The 14,192-nt window shown below is 43.4% G+C and overlaps 2 protein-coding genes and 1 non-coding gene across 5 annotated transcripts in view; 1 reads left to right on the forward strand and 2 right to left on the reverse strand.

Annotated features, from left to right (window-relative positions):
- trnar-ucg (transfer RNA arginine (anticodon UCG)) lies at positions 1 to 73 on the reverse strand. The gene has a single exon. It is a non-coding gene; the product is annotated as a tRNA-Arg (tRNA).
- A 341-nt stretch (positions 74 to 414) lies between these two features.
- Positions 415 to 6,457, forward strand: polg (polymerase (DNA directed), gamma). Of its 2 annotated transcripts, none has more exons than XM_072434372.1 (22): positions 415 to 1,023; positions 1,092 to 1,287; positions 1,471 to 1,638; positions 1,704 to 1,850; positions 1,924 to 2,003; positions 2,323 to 2,505; positions 2,576 to 2,712; positions 2,776 to 2,896; positions 2,973 to 3,194; positions 3,262 to 3,379; positions 3,450 to 3,539; positions 3,627 to 3,740; positions 3,816 to 3,976; positions 4,035 to 4,088; positions 4,163 to 4,280; positions 4,348 to 4,483; positions 4,561 to 4,807; positions 4,918 to 5,040; positions 5,106 to 5,274; positions 5,367 to 5,575; positions 5,643 to 5,803; positions 5,913 to 6,457. In XM_072434372.1, the coding sequence occupies exons 1-22, from the start codon at positions 455 to 457 to the stop codon at positions 5,975 to 5,977; spliced, it is 3,588 nt and encodes a 1,195-aa protein (XP_072290473.1). In that variant the 5' UTR covers positions 415 to 454; the 3' UTR covers positions 5,978 to 6,457. The 2 variants fall into 2 exon arrangements, with proteins under 2 accessions (XP_072290473.1, XP_072290474.1); XM_072434373.1 differs by having other exon boundaries at positions 3,630 to 3,740.
- fanci (FA complementation group I) overlaps positions 5,848 to 14,192 on the reverse strand; it is a 9,403-nt gene continuing 1,058 nt past the window's right edge. The window contains exons 3-37 of one of the 2 annotated variants that reach the window (XM_072434371.1): positions 13,904 to 14,034; positions 13,672 to 13,825; positions 13,193 to 13,250; positions 12,781 to 12,822; positions 12,581 to 12,704; positions 12,407 to 12,492; positions 12,193 to 12,325; positions 12,047 to 12,124; positions 11,827 to 11,963; positions 11,265 to 11,445; positions 11,103 to 11,190; positions 10,893 to 11,023; positions 10,746 to 10,816; positions 10,487 to 10,601; positions 10,241 to 10,363; positions 10,096 to 10,164; positions 9,911 to 10,012; positions 9,603 to 9,779; positions 9,406 to 9,527; positions 8,828 to 8,989; positions 8,560 to 8,739; positions 8,203 to 8,369; positions 8,050 to 8,117; positions 7,862 to 7,978; positions 7,736 to 7,787; positions 7,536 to 7,663; positions 7,380 to 7,445; positions 7,217 to 7,313; positions 6,923 to 7,107; positions 6,798 to 6,851; positions 6,675 to 6,734; positions 6,515 to 6,589; positions 6,348 to 6,443; positions 6,175 to 6,276; positions 5,848 to 6,108 (exon numbers count right to left, since the gene is read on the reverse strand). In XM_072434371.1, coding sequence (XP_072290472.1) covers positions 6,043 to 6,108; positions 6,175 to 6,276; positions 6,348 to 6,443; positions 6,515 to 6,589; positions 6,675 to 6,734; positions 6,798 to 6,851; positions 6,923 to 7,107; positions 7,217 to 7,313; positions 7,380 to 7,445; positions 7,536 to 7,663; positions 7,736 to 7,787; positions 7,862 to 7,978; positions 8,050 to 8,117; positions 8,203 to 8,369; positions 8,560 to 8,739; positions 8,828 to 8,989; positions 9,406 to 9,527; positions 9,603 to 9,779; positions 9,911 to 10,012; positions 10,096 to 10,164; positions 10,241 to 10,363; positions 10,487 to 10,601; positions 10,746 to 10,816; positions 10,893 to 11,023; positions 11,103 to 11,190; positions 11,265 to 11,445; positions 11,827 to 11,963; positions 12,047 to 12,124; positions 12,193 to 12,325; positions 12,407 to 12,492; positions 12,581 to 12,704; positions 12,781 to 12,822; positions 13,193 to 13,250; positions 13,672 to 13,825; positions 13,904 to 14,034 — 3,797 coding nt within the window. In that variant the 3' untranslated portion in view covers positions 5,848 to 6,042. Of the gene's footprint in view, positions 6,109 to 6,164; positions 6,277 to 6,347; positions 6,444 to 6,514; positions 6,590 to 6,674; positions 6,735 to 6,797; positions 6,852 to 6,922; positions 7,108 to 7,216; positions 7,314 to 7,379; positions 7,446 to 7,535; positions 7,664 to 7,735; positions 7,788 to 7,861; positions 7,979 to 8,049; positions 8,118 to 8,202; positions 8,370 to 8,559; positions 8,740 to 8,827; positions 8,990 to 9,405; positions 9,528 to 9,602; positions 9,780 to 9,910; positions 10,013 to 10,095; positions 10,165 to 10,240; positions 10,364 to 10,486; positions 10,602 to 10,745; positions 10,817 to 10,892; positions 11,024 to 11,102; positions 11,191 to 11,264; positions 11,446 to 11,826; positions 11,964 to 12,046; positions 12,125 to 12,192; positions 12,326 to 12,406; positions 12,493 to 12,580; positions 12,705 to 12,780; positions 12,823 to 13,192; positions 13,251 to 13,671; positions 13,826 to 13,903; positions 14,035 to 14,192 lie in introns of both variants that reach the window. The other variant, XM_072434370.1, reaches the window with a different exon arrangement.

Below are 14,192 nucleotides of genomic sequence, written 5' to 3' on the forward strand. Positions count from 1 at the left end.
CGACCGCGGCAGGACTCGAACCTGCAATCTTCTGATCCGAAGTCAGACGCCTTATCCATTAGGCCACGCGGCCGCCGGGAAGGCAGTGGCCACTTCATATTTTATTGACAATACAACAAGGTGTACAGCCAATATGTCATGAACTCCAACTATTTCACTGGGAATGTATAAAAACAGAAAACGTATTTTGTTGTATAATTCTTATTAAACAAAGATAAACACTGTGTTCATCCAGGCCGCTAGGGGGCGCGCGCTCTGCGCCACACGCGTCACACGGAAGCACATGGAGCGTGTGGTAAACAAACACAACATGGAGATTTCAATTAAGTAATTTCACATCTATCAAGTGACAGTTTCTCAGAAACTAGGAGGTACTTTTCCATTGCGTTTGGAGACCGGTCTATTGAGGATTTATTGTTCGCCAAAGTCCTGATGAGACGCTGCAGGAGGAGGGATGTTGCAGGCTCTTCGCAGACCACTCTGGACAAGTCCTTTCTGTTTAACATGGTTTCGTCTCCGCACATTATATTCCACACAGTCTCAGTCTCTTCAGGGGGAAGAGACCCAGGCACGTATGAACCCCCTTAATATTCAAATGCTCTCAAAACATCTACACGCTCAGATCTTTCGAGGTGTGGAGTCTGAATACAAGCAGGAAGATGTTGATCGTAGCATTCAGCACTTAAAAAAGCACAATTTGTGGGACAAAGACACTTCATTGTTACCTGACGTGGAGCTCAAGCTCCCACAGATGTTTGGTGACAATATTGATGAGCACTTTCGTGTACTTGCCCAAAAGCAGAGTCTCCCCTACCTCGAGGGGGCAATGCAGCTGCAGCAGGCTGAGCTGCCCCCTATGCCACAGGAGTGGACCTGGGCAGTTGGCTGGACATGTTATGGTCCAAATGGAGAAAGCATAAAGGTTGATTTCCCAGAGGAATCGGCTTTGGTGTTTGATGTGGAGGTTTGCATAACTGAGGGTCGGTGTCCTACTCTTGCTGTTGCAGTGTCACCCACCAAATGGTCTGTAAAATAGTGAGTAATGCTTCCATACAAATGCAGTCATTTCTAATATATACATGTTGTTTAAGGTATTCCTGGTGCAGTAAACGTCTGGTTGAAGAACGCTACTCCTGGTCAAATCAGCTGACATTAGCTGACCTTATTCCACTGGAAACTCCCATCAACTCAGCGAGGCCTCAAGGGGGGCAGTGGAAAGAGAAACTTGTGGTGGGGCATAATGTCAGTTTTGACCGCACTTACATTAAGGAGCAGTACTTACTAAAGGTATGAGTTTAGTTAGTCTCTAATTATTATGGTAATATAGGTGTGACATTTTTTTCCTTTATTTTTTAAACAAATATAGACATGGAAAACAATTTTCACACTGGTTTTCCACCTTGTGGACAATTGTATGTTCTGTCATTGTAAGTTTTGGTTACGCTGATTAACAAAGAGTCTTTTTCGAAGGGCTCTAAGGTGCGATTCATGGACACGATGAGCCTTCACATGGCCATTTCTGGACTGACTGGATATCAGAGAACTCTGTGGATGGCCAATAAACTGGGAAAACAAAGAGGTCTTCAGGAAGTTAAGGAACATATCAAGAAAACTGGGAAGAAAAGAGATGGTCCTATGGTAATTTATTCAAATCTAGTCGTGGATATGAACTCCTTTTTGCAATAGTATGACTCTTTTCTCAGATTGGCTCCTGGGATTGGGTGAATATTAGTAGCATCAATAATCTGGCAGATGTCCATGCTCTTTATGTGGGTGGACCTCCACTAGAAAAAGAGGCAAGAAACATTTTTGTGAAGGGAAGCATGAGTGATGTGAGAAGCAACTTTCAGGTTTGTCAAACACAAACGCTCTTCAGTTCTTCAGCCTTCATCCCTGTAATTATGCTTCTACTGCCTCCTGCAGGAATTGATGCAGTACTGCGCCCTTGATGTAAAGGCTACTCAACAAGTCTTTGTTGAACAATTGCCTCTATTTATGGAAAGGTAATTTATCATACCATATTACTTTCAGCCTTTCACGATGACACATTTGGAAACAACAATCCCAGTAACTGCATCAAATAAATAGTAGAATGAAACAGTAATTAGCCATTTAAGTTACTTTTTCAGCTCTCTACAGCTCCAATCTTACAGCATTACAACACAAATGATACAAAAAAAACGTACAAAACATATGATAAATATTGAGCCACAAAACATATTATTCCATCGATCATTTACTGAAAGTTGTTCTAGTAATTATCGTGACAGGCCTGATGTTTAAGTATTTGTCAGCATTTTAAAACATGTTAAAAATCTATAGATGTCCACATCCGGTGACGTTAGCCGGGATGTTGGAGATGGGTGTGAGTTATTTACCCATCAATCAGAACTGGGGACGGTACCTGGAGGATTCTCAGGACACGTATGAAGAGCTCCAGCGGGAGATGAAGAAGTCCTTGATGACGCTGGCTGATGATGCGTGCCAACTCCTGCAAGATGGAAGGTCTGAATGCCACCAACAATGTTAAAATTGTACGATTGCTTTCAAAATAAAGTATGAGTCTATGTCACAGATACAAGGAGGACCCATGGCTTTGGGATCTTGAATGGGACGTCCAGGAATTCAAACAGAAGAAGGCAACAACTAAAAAGAAACAGGCCAAAAATGTGACTTCTTCCGCTTCTGCTTCTCTGACAAACTGGGATGATGGTGAGCCAACGTTTCCATTTTTCTCCATTCATTATCGTTGCTGATGTTTCTTCATAATGTTAGATGAAGGTCCACCGCCTGAAGAAGAGGACTACGTGAGCCCGGGTCGACAAGCTTTAGAGACCTTAAAGGGCACTGTGGATCGCCTTCCCAAGAGGAGACAGCACTTGCCAGGGCATCCAGGGTACTCGGCATTTCAATGTTTTTGCAAATGATTTAAGCTACGTTTGACATTTTGTACTCGTTTTTTTGGTGGTCAGGTGGTATCGGAAGCTGTGTGAAAAGATGTCTGCAAGTGGTTGGTCGCCCGGGGCCAGTCTTATCAGCCTTCAGATGAGAGTGACTCCAAAGCTGATGGGCCTGACTTGGGATGGCTTCCCCCTGCATTATACAGAGAAACATGGCTGGGGCTACCTGGTGCCTGGGCGAAAGGACAACCTGAAACCTTCTGAAGACCATGCAGAACCTCTATGCCCACACCAGTATGAAAATAATCAGATGTTTAAATTACTTTCATTCGATTTTTATTTACCAAACTGTGTTATGTAGAGCTATTGAAAGAGTGTACAGTGAGTATCTTGAAAGAAACAAAAAAGAGAGCCCAATATTGGAGTCCGACAGCGTCCCTGAAGACTTCATACTGACGGATACATCGGTGTGGGCAAAGGTAAATAATAGTTCACTTTTTTCAGTTTTCTCTGTTAATCCCGATTTATTGAAAGCAGTACTTTCTTTAGGTGGAGGAGATTAGCTCTCTTGAAAGAATGACAGAAGAAAATGGAAGGAAGATTGCTCCAGAAAGAATGAAAGGGAAATTAACTGGAAAGGTACTTGTCTGCATTTGTTGTATATATATATATATTTGTTATTACACCTGTTTTTGCACTTGTTGTAAATGTTTCTATCCGTTTCAGCAGCTCGAGTGGCATAATGCTGTGGAGGAGAGTCATTGCCACTATCACACTGGAAATGGCCCCTACAACGATGTCGACTTTCCCGGCTGTTGGTTTTTTAAATTACCTCACAAGGTTAAGATATTCCGTGTACACTTGTTACAGGGGTTTGTCTGGTCAGTGAATTATCTAAACCCTTTTGTCTTTCAGGATGGCAATCATAACAATGTTGGAAGCCCCTTTTCAAAAGACTTCTTGCCTAAGATGGAAGATGGCACTCTAAGGGCTGAAAGTGGTGGGACTAATGCAACTCGTGCTTTGGAGATCAATAAAATGATGTCCTTCTGGAGGAACGCACACAAACGTATCAGGTACTCACATTGTAGGGCTTTTCTTTAAGCCGGTGTGATACTGACACGAGTTCTTCAGCTCTCAGATGGTTGTGTGGCTGCGGAAAGGAGAGCTGCCTCGCAATGTCAGCAGGTCTGTCGCATTTAAGGCTTTGTTGTGTATTTTGGATCAAAAGAAAAATGCAAACAGTGTTTTTGCTTTTGAAGGCACACAGACTTTGATGATGAAGGTCTATATGGAGCCATTTTACCCCAAGTCGTCACAGCAGGAACAGTGACACGCAGAGCTGTGGAGCCAACATGGCTGACAGCGAGTAATGCTAGAGTAAGAGAAACGATACACAGGCCAATGGTAAGAGAAAGGAGAGTTCAGTGTCATCTGTTCTGTCCAGAGGGACCGTGTGGGCAGCGAGCTGAAAGCCATGGTGCAGGTTCCTCCTGGCTACCACTTGGTCGGAGCTGATGTGGACTCTCAAGAGCTGTGGATTGCTGCTGTGCTTGGAGAAGCTCACTTTGCAGGAATACACGGTCAGAAAGTGTTAAATATAAAGCTGTATTTGAATAATATATGCAATATTTTCACTAGATTTTGCTCCTGATTGTAGGTTCTACTGCTTTTGGCTGGATGACCCTTCAAGGCAAAAAGAGTCAAGGCACTGACCTGCACAGTCGCACCGCTGACACTGTGGGCATCAGCCGAGAGCACGCCAAAGTGTTTAACTATGGGCGCATTTATGGTGCAGGACAACCCTTCGCAGAGAGACTGCTTATGCAATTCAATCACCGCCTTGATCAAACAGAAGCTGCCAGCAAAGCCAGGCAGATGTACGCTCTAACCAAGGGAATACGCAGGTAGAGGCCTGGTCAAGTCTCTACTAGAGTCAACACTTTCATCACAGATGCAGTAAATATGTATCAGGACTGGTGTAGCTTTAGTAACGCTGTTAAAACCATCTACACAGATACCATTTATCAGAAGAGGGAGACTGGCTGGTAAAGGAACTGGATATGGAGGTGGAGAGAGAAGAAGACGGAAGTGTTTCTTTGCAGGAGCTGCGCAAGATTTCAAGACTGGCCTCACAACTGTAAGCAGAAAATAAGTAAACAAATATCAAAAGATACACACAGTAAGAGTTACTGTCATCATCAGGTCCAGACGCAAAAAATGGGATATAGTTGGCAAACGTGTTTGGTTTGGAGGAACGGAGTCGGACATGTTCAATAAACTGGAGGGTATTGCCCACTCGCCTCTCCCAGCCACACCAGTTCTGGGCTGCAGAATCAGCAGAGCGCTGGAGCCGAAGGCAGTTAAAGACGAGGTGAGCAACCCTGAGCGTTCTGAAGCATCACCAATTTAGTGCTGCACTGGAGAGCATTTTTTCACTTTTTTTTTAAATCAATATGTCAACAGTTCATCACCAGCAGAATCAACTGGGTGGTGCAGAGTTCAGCGGTGGACTATCTTCATCTCATGCTCGTGGCGATGAAGTGGCTCTTTGAGGAACATGACATTGACGGTCGATTTTGCATCAGTATTCACGATGAAGTGCGTTACTTGGTTCGCAGCGAAGACCGTTACCGCGCAGCGCTGGCACTTCAAATCACTAACCTGCTCACAAGGTCCGATTTCATTTACAGCACACACTCTTTATCTCCAGTGTCTTATTCTGATGCGTTTGACCTTTAGAAGCGTCTTTGCTCATGCACTGGGCATGCAGGACCTCCCGCAGTCCGTCGCCTTCTTCAGTGCAGTGGATATTGACCAGTGTTTGAGAAAAGAGGTCACAATGGACTGTGTGACCCCTTCTAATCCCATCGGTCTAGAACGAAGATACAACCTGGCTCAAGGTGAGTCAACCTATGCTTTAGCTTTTAACAAAATAGGCTGTACATATAAGTGACAGTTTTATTTTATGATACAAAGCAAACATTAGCTGTAATAAAGTGTGTTGAACAGGTGAAGCTCTGGACATCTATGACGTAATGGGAATAACAAAAGGCTCTCTGGCTAAAGGCAGATGATTATAAATAAACACCAGGAGGCCCGTGAGACATTGCAGTGTGTATCCACCAGAGGGCGTGGCCGCTTATCGCCTCCTCTTCTTCCCCTTGGGCTCTTGTGGCTCCTCCTCATCTTCCTGTGACGCTGTGGTCTAACAAAACGAGGAGGTTCAGAAAAGTAAAATAATGAAGTGCTCCAGCATCAAACTGGTACTTACCTGCTGACTACTGTCTTGATCCTGAAGAGCTGCATCCAGAGTCGCTGCGTTGATGCGGAAATCTCTAGAAGTGCTGAGTTTCATGTACTGCATCAAGTTCACCTGCGTTCAGAAGTTCAGGCGGACGTTAGACATGCACGTTTGCTCGATCGCTTTGTCCGCTCTGATTCTACCTTTGACTTTTTCGACAGCGTGATGAGGTATTTCTCGTACTGTTCAATGTTAAATATCAAATCAGGAATGGTCTTTGTCTCCCGCAAAAGCTTTGTCTGCAATGACGAAAGGAATTTTGTGAATTAGCTCAGCAATCACAAGTATGTTTTCATTGATCGTGGCTTACAGAAGCAGCCATGTTTGTTTCATTCTTTTTCTTTTTCTTCTTGTCATCTGCGCCACCACCGATGCCTTCACCGCTCTGAAATGGCAATGTAATTTTTTTATGTCAAGTCAAATCAAATTCTTGTGTATATATTGAATAAAAAAAACGTCTGAAAACAAACCTGTGCATACGTGATGAAACTGTAACACTGTGGGGTCAGGTGGGAGCCGGACAGCTTGACCTGCAACACAAATAGTTTATATATTTTACAAAAACACTAAACGTCATGATTGTAAACACGTACCAACTTTTCGACCCGTGAAGGCAGTGTCCCATGATTTGAACAGACTTGGATGTACTGAAATAAAACAAAAAACAAAGGTTAAACGAAGCGGCTCACGGTGAAAGTTGGAGCAGACATGGACGCACGTATTTGACCAGTGTTGTGAGGATGGTGTACGTCCGGCTCATTGCTCTCAGCAGAGTGATGGTGCAGGTCCCGGGCGACAGAGAGGTCTGCACCAGCTCATTGAGGGCCGTTAACAGCGTCCCAAGTTGCAAAGTCACGTTTTTTTCAATTGGATCTTGTTGTCCTGGATTCTGAGTTTGTTCACCTGCAGATACATTATTGCCATATCCATATAATACACTCCACACAACTGTATCTGATAGTGATACATTTTATTACATTGCACTTTGAATATAAATGATCTCGGCTCTTACTATTGCCAGGCTTTTCGATGAGGGTTTGGCTTTTCTTTTTGGCAATAAGCCAGTCCACTTCGTCCAGCAGTCGGTCAACTTGAGACAGCACAAGCATCTGTGGATTCAAATGAATAATGATTATCGCAATCAAATATATCAAATTAAACAACATGTTACTTACTGCCACAGTTGAAGCCGTCTTTACGTTAACAATGGCAAAGTGTGACTGCTTTTCTACCTCCACGTCCTAATTTTAGGTTAAAAAAAAAAGGTGTAAAACAAATGTTCACGTTGCTCTTCATTCTTTTTCTTTTTAATTGTCACAGTGAAAACAGACCTGATCAATATCGCCGAGTTGGCTGTGGACATCTTGGCAGAGTTCTAACAAAAGGCTAACAGGACTTTTGTAGAGAACGTGAAGGCTGAAGAGAAGGGAGAGCAGTCCTTTGGCAAACGGCGAATCCTCTGAAGAGAAAAAGCAATCGCTAAATTTGCGTCTATAAAAACACAATGTTTTTCAATGCACGATTTGCTCACCAAAACTGGTCTCCTTGCAGAGTTTGACAGTCCATGTGATCATCTGAACAAACTGTACAATGGACGGAGGGTCAGATGTTGTTGCATAAGCAGTTCATTCAAAAAACACTTAAATATTCTTTATACCTCTTGGGAAGATGGCTTGAGCTGTCGGGAAAGCACACTCAGAATGCTGACGATTAATTGAGCCTCTTTGCTGTTGAATTCCTCCTGTTCTCCGCTTAGTTGGGCGAACAGCACCCTCTGGTGGCAAAATTATGTATAATAAAACTCTAGCAATTGAATTATTTGATCAAACTGAGTATGAGAGTCACCTGAAACTGCCGGATGTGATTGAAGTTTATCTGAGTGACGTTGCCTTCATCCAGGTCATCTTCAGACTCTAAGAAAGAAAACAAACAAACAAACAAAACACACTTAAATGTCATTTTCTGTATCACCTGAATCTAATCACAGCCAAAACTCACCCATGGACGAGAGAAGCTGGGTCAGTCGCTCTGGGAAACGCTGCTGGCACGTGGTGAAGATTCTGAGCAGACCTTCCAGACACAACAGAGACAAGGTGGTCCGCTTCTCCTTTTTGCCGGCGTCCTCCACCACACTTGGGATGTTGGTGTAACGCCACATTAGAACGCTGTCAGGACACAGGCCAATATCAAAGGGTGAAACGAGCACAGAAGCATAAAACTTGTTGGTTTCAAACTTTTCAACAATTTGTTCTTTCGTTTTCACACGTCACATTTCCGCGATGTCTTGAGTAAATGTCAAAGGGTCGCTAACACGTGAAAAAGAATGTCCTCAGTAGCCAAAAGCGAGGAGCTGACCTGGTCATGTTGCACAGGAACCTGAAGGTTTTGTCCACGTTGCTTCCATCTGGGCCGTCCGTGTGTCCCGTTTCCTCCAGTTGTTGGATTTTCTGTATCGCCACACTCAGCGAATACCTTACAAATTCTCCACTGGCGCGCAGAACTGAGAGCGCTTCCTCTCTGCTCTGAGCACTGTCTCTGCGAGGAAAACATCATAAACAAAGAACAAAATATGAAAATGTGACTGTGAGAATATTTCTGTTACTATATATTTGACTGTGCTCACCTGAAAAGTGCAGGAAGAAGAGTTGAAATATAACCGATGGAAAGCAGACTTCGGGGCGTCTTGTTTGAAGGCACTCGGCCTTTTCCAGCTTTCTCCTTCAGGATCTCAGAGATCTTGTGATAACGACTAAATAACTCTAGAACTCCTTCAAAGCATGCTTTACTGCAAGATTAGAAAAGTATACAAATACACTTAGGAAACATGAATCTAGCAATGTAAACTAAAATGCATCATTGGACTGTTAAAAAATGTATAATAGAGGAAACTGGTGGCAAAATGAACCTAATGCTCATGGTTTTAAGTCTTTATAACAATAAATAATCAACAATTTTGCATTTTCAGCTTAACAAAAAGTATAATATAAAGTAAAGTAAAAAATTGTAAATGTTTTTAAACCAGGCTCAGGTCTCACTTATGTAACCGAGTGGTTTTCATTTGCCAACACCACCTTGATATTTCATTTGTTGTAATCTAAATGTCTCCATTGAAATTGCATTATATTTCATCTGCCTCCCCTCCAAATCTAGAAATGATTTGTTTACACGCTTTAATACGTCTGTTGCACAATGATTACAAACTTGTAATTGGCCTTGTTAAAGTTGTACTCGATGAGGATCTCGTACACTCCCATCACCAGAACGGCATAGATGTTATTCTTCAGGCCGACGCTGGAGCCCATGGAAAACTCTGCAGATTTGTCCTGCAAAGGAAAAGAACAGATGAACAAAATGACAAATGACAACGTTTTAAAAAAAAAAAGAGTGAAATGCATTACCAGTTCAAAGTCCTCCAGCTCACTCTTGATCATGCGTCTCGTCAAACTCTCCAGGATCGTCGTCAGCTCGGCCTGGTACCCTTCCTCTTCCTCCTCGTCGCTGTCATCACCAGTGGCAGCTCTGTGCGTGTTCTGGAGCCACGACAGGCAGTGGACTGTGCAGCTCAGCAGGTGGGCCTAGGACGGAACAACCAGAAAAATATACCTTTAGCTCTATTAACTGGTCAAGCCTCCATTATTTGAGTCGTTACCAGGGCTTTTCTAAACATTTAAAACACAATAACAGAATGACAAAGGTTGTGGATTACCAGAGGCTCCTGGAGGTAGACCTGATCTCCATGTGCAGTGATGCAGGGTTCCAATTTAACAGGGGGCAGAAGGTCTTGTTCAGGCTCGTAGTAGCGCTTTATCTAACAATTACACAGATTTTGGTTCAATTTCATTTGTCATACTAGAGTTATGGCATGAAAAGATGTGCTTAAAAACATTGTACTTGTGACAGAAGAGTCTGCATGATCGAGCTGGACAGCTGCGAGTTACGCCGGAGCACGTCATAAAATCCCTGAAATGAGTAAAAAGCAATTGTTATTGCAAAACCAAAGGGGATTTGTTATGCTGCCCATGTTTGCTCATAAAACCTCATAAAGCATGAGGCGCACGTCCGCCTGCTGACCCAGACAGCGGCGCAGGCTGCTCAGGATTTCCAAGCAGAAGGCTTCATTGGCTGCAGAGTTGTAGCGTGAATGAACATCCACTTGGACCTACATTTAGAGAGAAGTTACATTTAATTAAACACGACAAAAATCCATAAAAGAGGTAAAACAAAACTATTTAAATAAGCAGCATTTCAACAAAAAGCTTTCAGACCGATAATTCCACTTTACCTGACTGGATGAGATACTCTGGCTGCACTGAGTTGAAGACAAGCTGCCCAACACTTTAAAGTTCTTTAGTAACAGAAGAAAGCCTGTAACGGCCGACTTTCTGCCATCGAGTTGACTGTCAGAAGAACAAAGACAGTCATAAGTATCTGAAGTAAAGGTTAACCAGTTGAATTGCTATACATCTCACAACAGTAAACACTTTAACGCAGTATAAACTTGTGTGTAACGATGATTTTAGGTCATGTAAAGCATTACTTACCTCGAAAACATGGCTTTGCGGAGAACCAGAATCAGTGCATCTTTCAGGGACATGCTGACTTTGAGCAATGGCTACAAATTAAAAAGAGCAAATAAACCGTACAGCTCTCCATTGGACACGCTTGTCGTGCAGTGTTGGTCGACTGACCTGCACAGCTTTTAGTAAGCCCTGCACTGTTGCCAAGGGTAAATACGAAAGCTGGTCAAACGTCTCTATCACTTTAGAGGATGATTCCAGGAGGATCATGGGAGCGGACACCACGACGTCGGTGAAAAGCTCTGCCAAAAACAAAAACTAAATCGTAACCGTTTATCTGGTTAAACAGACGAGCTCTTGTGAGTCTTACGAATACATTACCTAAATAATGAGTTACAGGCGACGCCGTTTTTGTGACCAGTCGATTGAGAACCTGCTCCAGTATTTCGCCTCGGAGCGGCTCGTGCACCTGTTGGCAAAGAACGCAGACTTCAACCACAAAGTGCGAAAGTATAGCTCAGAAAACAGGTCTGTTGTCGATACCTTGAATCCCAGCAGGAGGACCTGGCCTCCCAGCTTGCACGCTTGCTGATTGGGCGTCCTGGCAACCGCAGCGGAACTCTCGGCAGCCTTTCCGAACGGCCCAGGCTTCGGCCCAAAGTTGTCCATGAGAAAGAAACCCAGCTGAACCAGGCCCTGGGTTACGTGATCCCAACCGAACACGCTGCGCAAGGTGAGCATTAATGTGTACTCAAGTGGCTCTACAATGTTAACTCTATATTTTCCGCACAATAAGGCGCACTCGAATTTTCTCAAAAAAACAGTGCGCTTTATAATCCAGTGCGCTTTATATATGGATTAATTCTAGTTGTGCTTACTGACCTCGAGTGTGTGGTACACGTTTTGTTTCGCTTTATGTGCCTTATAGTCCGAAGCGCCTTATATATGAAAAAAGATCCAAAATAGGCCATTCATGGACAGTTATAATCCAGTGTGCCTTATAAATTGATTAATTTTGTGTGGTACACGTTTTGTTTCACTTAATGCCCCTTATAGCCCGGTGCGCCTTACAGTGCGGAAAATACGGTAAATCATGCTAACTGACCTGTTCTCGACCGTGTTTAGGATCATCTGAGAAACGCTGCGGTGTTGAGGCAAAAGCTCCTGCAGGATCTTCGACCCCTGTTGCAGCTGCTCGTCCTTGAAGCTCTTGATGACGGCGCTCTTCAGCAGATCGAACACCTACAACAAGCGAGAGAAGGAGCTCGACCCACGCGCGGACGTGAAAGGGAATGCAGCTGCGCGCGAGTCGCGAGCGCGTTTACCTGTTCCTCGTAGCGCTGGACACGAGCTACCGAAAGCAACAGGGCCACGCTGAACGGGCTCATGTCGGCGTAGGAGGTCTGGAGCAGAGAGCGTGTTATAACTATGGAATACGGCGGGATTACAGCGAGTCTGCGGCGTGGCTTACTTTAAAGGTCTTCAGGAATTCTCTCCCCAGTTCGTGGTCGAGCCGAATTGCGAAAACGATATGGAGGATGGCAGTGCCTTCCACGTGCCGTAGCTGGTCCTGGGGAACGGACTCGAAATCTAGGTCAAGGCTCCTGAAAAGCAGTCGTTTAATCGTCTTTATTATTAGCAATGCACAGAATTAACTGGTTGAAAATGTCGATTTGGCAACTCACTGTCCACGTTTTTGCTCTTCTTCCAGGCATATGTCTTGTGCGTTGAAATAACTCAAGATTCCATCCAAGATCTGTTTCTTGCATCCCTTACGGAAGCAAAAAAAAAAAAAAAGCAACGTAACGACAAAACGGCCAGATCAACGATAGGTTTTCCCACGCAGAAGCCACACAAACCTTGGCCGATAACAAGAGGAGCTGGTAAACGAGTGGAGGGATCTCTTGTAGGTCTAGTTTGCTGAACATTCTCAACACTTTCTCCACCACAAACCGCAGTTCTTCGGGCGATAAAGGCACATCTCTGGAACGGGGCAGAAAGCTGACTCACAATGACTTATAAACGGTTATGCTTAAGCGCAGAACTATGTCGTCGTTACCTGAACAGGGTGGTCAGGTGAATAACGCACTGCGGGTCCCATCTGTGAATGCAGTACGACAATTACGGCGTACAATTAAATCAAAGTGAATGAGAAGTACATGTAAGCGATGTTTGATGTGGATTTTGTCCAGTCAATACCAGATAGCTGATATTTGCCAACGTCAGTATCAATATTTTGAACTAAAGTTATAGTAAAGTTCATGCAAAAACTACTAAAGTATTGCAAAATGTATTTATCTGGCATTTAATATAATTTGATGAAAGTTAAAATGTTGATAGAGTAAACATACAAATAGTTTTAAAAATGAATAATCAGAGGACAAACTGGGAATGACACGTGAGCAAACGGAAACCACAAAATCTGCTAAATGTTGGGGAATTGATATGAAAAAGTCTCCTGATGTACATACCTGCTCGAACAGAGGCTGTTGATCAGTTGCTTTTTGAATTCGTCACCGCTTAGCTCGCCTAAATTCACAGAAACGCTTCAGAGTTGTGCGCATTAAATCTTATACACAAAGACTACCATTGCACTGGATGAGTTTCTCCCAAAATACAATGAAAGAGATTGGAAAAGTCACCAAAAATTGTTAAAAAGCAAAGAAAAAGGCCAGTCACAACAACCCATTTTGAAGCTAAATAAAAAATTGCTACAGAAAATTCCACAATAAACAATGCCAATGCAACTACTTAATGTTACAACTACTTAATGTTGTTAAGTCAGTCAACATTAGCTTTTTATATGTTCAGTGTCATTAAAAAACATGAGCTACAAAAAATAAACAGTGGAATGAAACTGTATTTATGTTTACAGCCAGAGAAGCTCAAATCTTTTCATCCTACAAAAAACAGACACAAAAAACAGACCAGACTTGAAACTAGTTCTTACCTTTGCCATATTCTACGACCTCACAAGCCGCGAGCGCCGTCAGCACCGTCGGGAAAAGCTCCAGTGACTTCCCGCTGCCCATCTTTCCTGCTTTAATCGCGTCGACGAAGAGATTAGCGAGCTGGACGAGAGCGGGTCCGGGGAGCAAATGTGTCTGTGCAGAAGGCAAACGCCCGCTCGTTGTGTGGTGCCAAACATGTGATTACTATGACGATACAGGACTTATAATTACCTCTAACATGAGCAGTCCTATTATATCAGCTGCCACCTCCGTCTGCAGATCCCCAGATTCGCACAGGGTTATGCAGTGTTGGTACAGCAGGAGTCTCCGTTTGGACCCCTCAGTGGAAGTGGGAGGGGAGCCTGAACACAACAGAATGTGTGAAATATAATAAAATGCATTGTGTGAAGATCAAACTTTAATGAGCTTATAACCATGTCATTATAGACTTCCCTTGTCAGTAGGGATGTCAAGATTATTAGGTTAATTGATAATCGTGATTATTTAGGTCACAATATAA

This window comes from Eucyclogobius newberryi, unplaced genomic scaffold (assembly GCF_026437365.1).
Source record: "Eucyclogobius newberryi isolate DKJ021-1_F unplaced genomic scaffold, fEucNew1.0.hap1 SCAF_7, whole genome shotgun sequence".
In the NCBI taxonomy this organism is placed as follows: domain Eukaryota; kingdom Metazoa; phylum Chordata; class Actinopteri; order Gobiiformes; family Gobiidae; genus Eucyclogobius; species Eucyclogobius newberryi.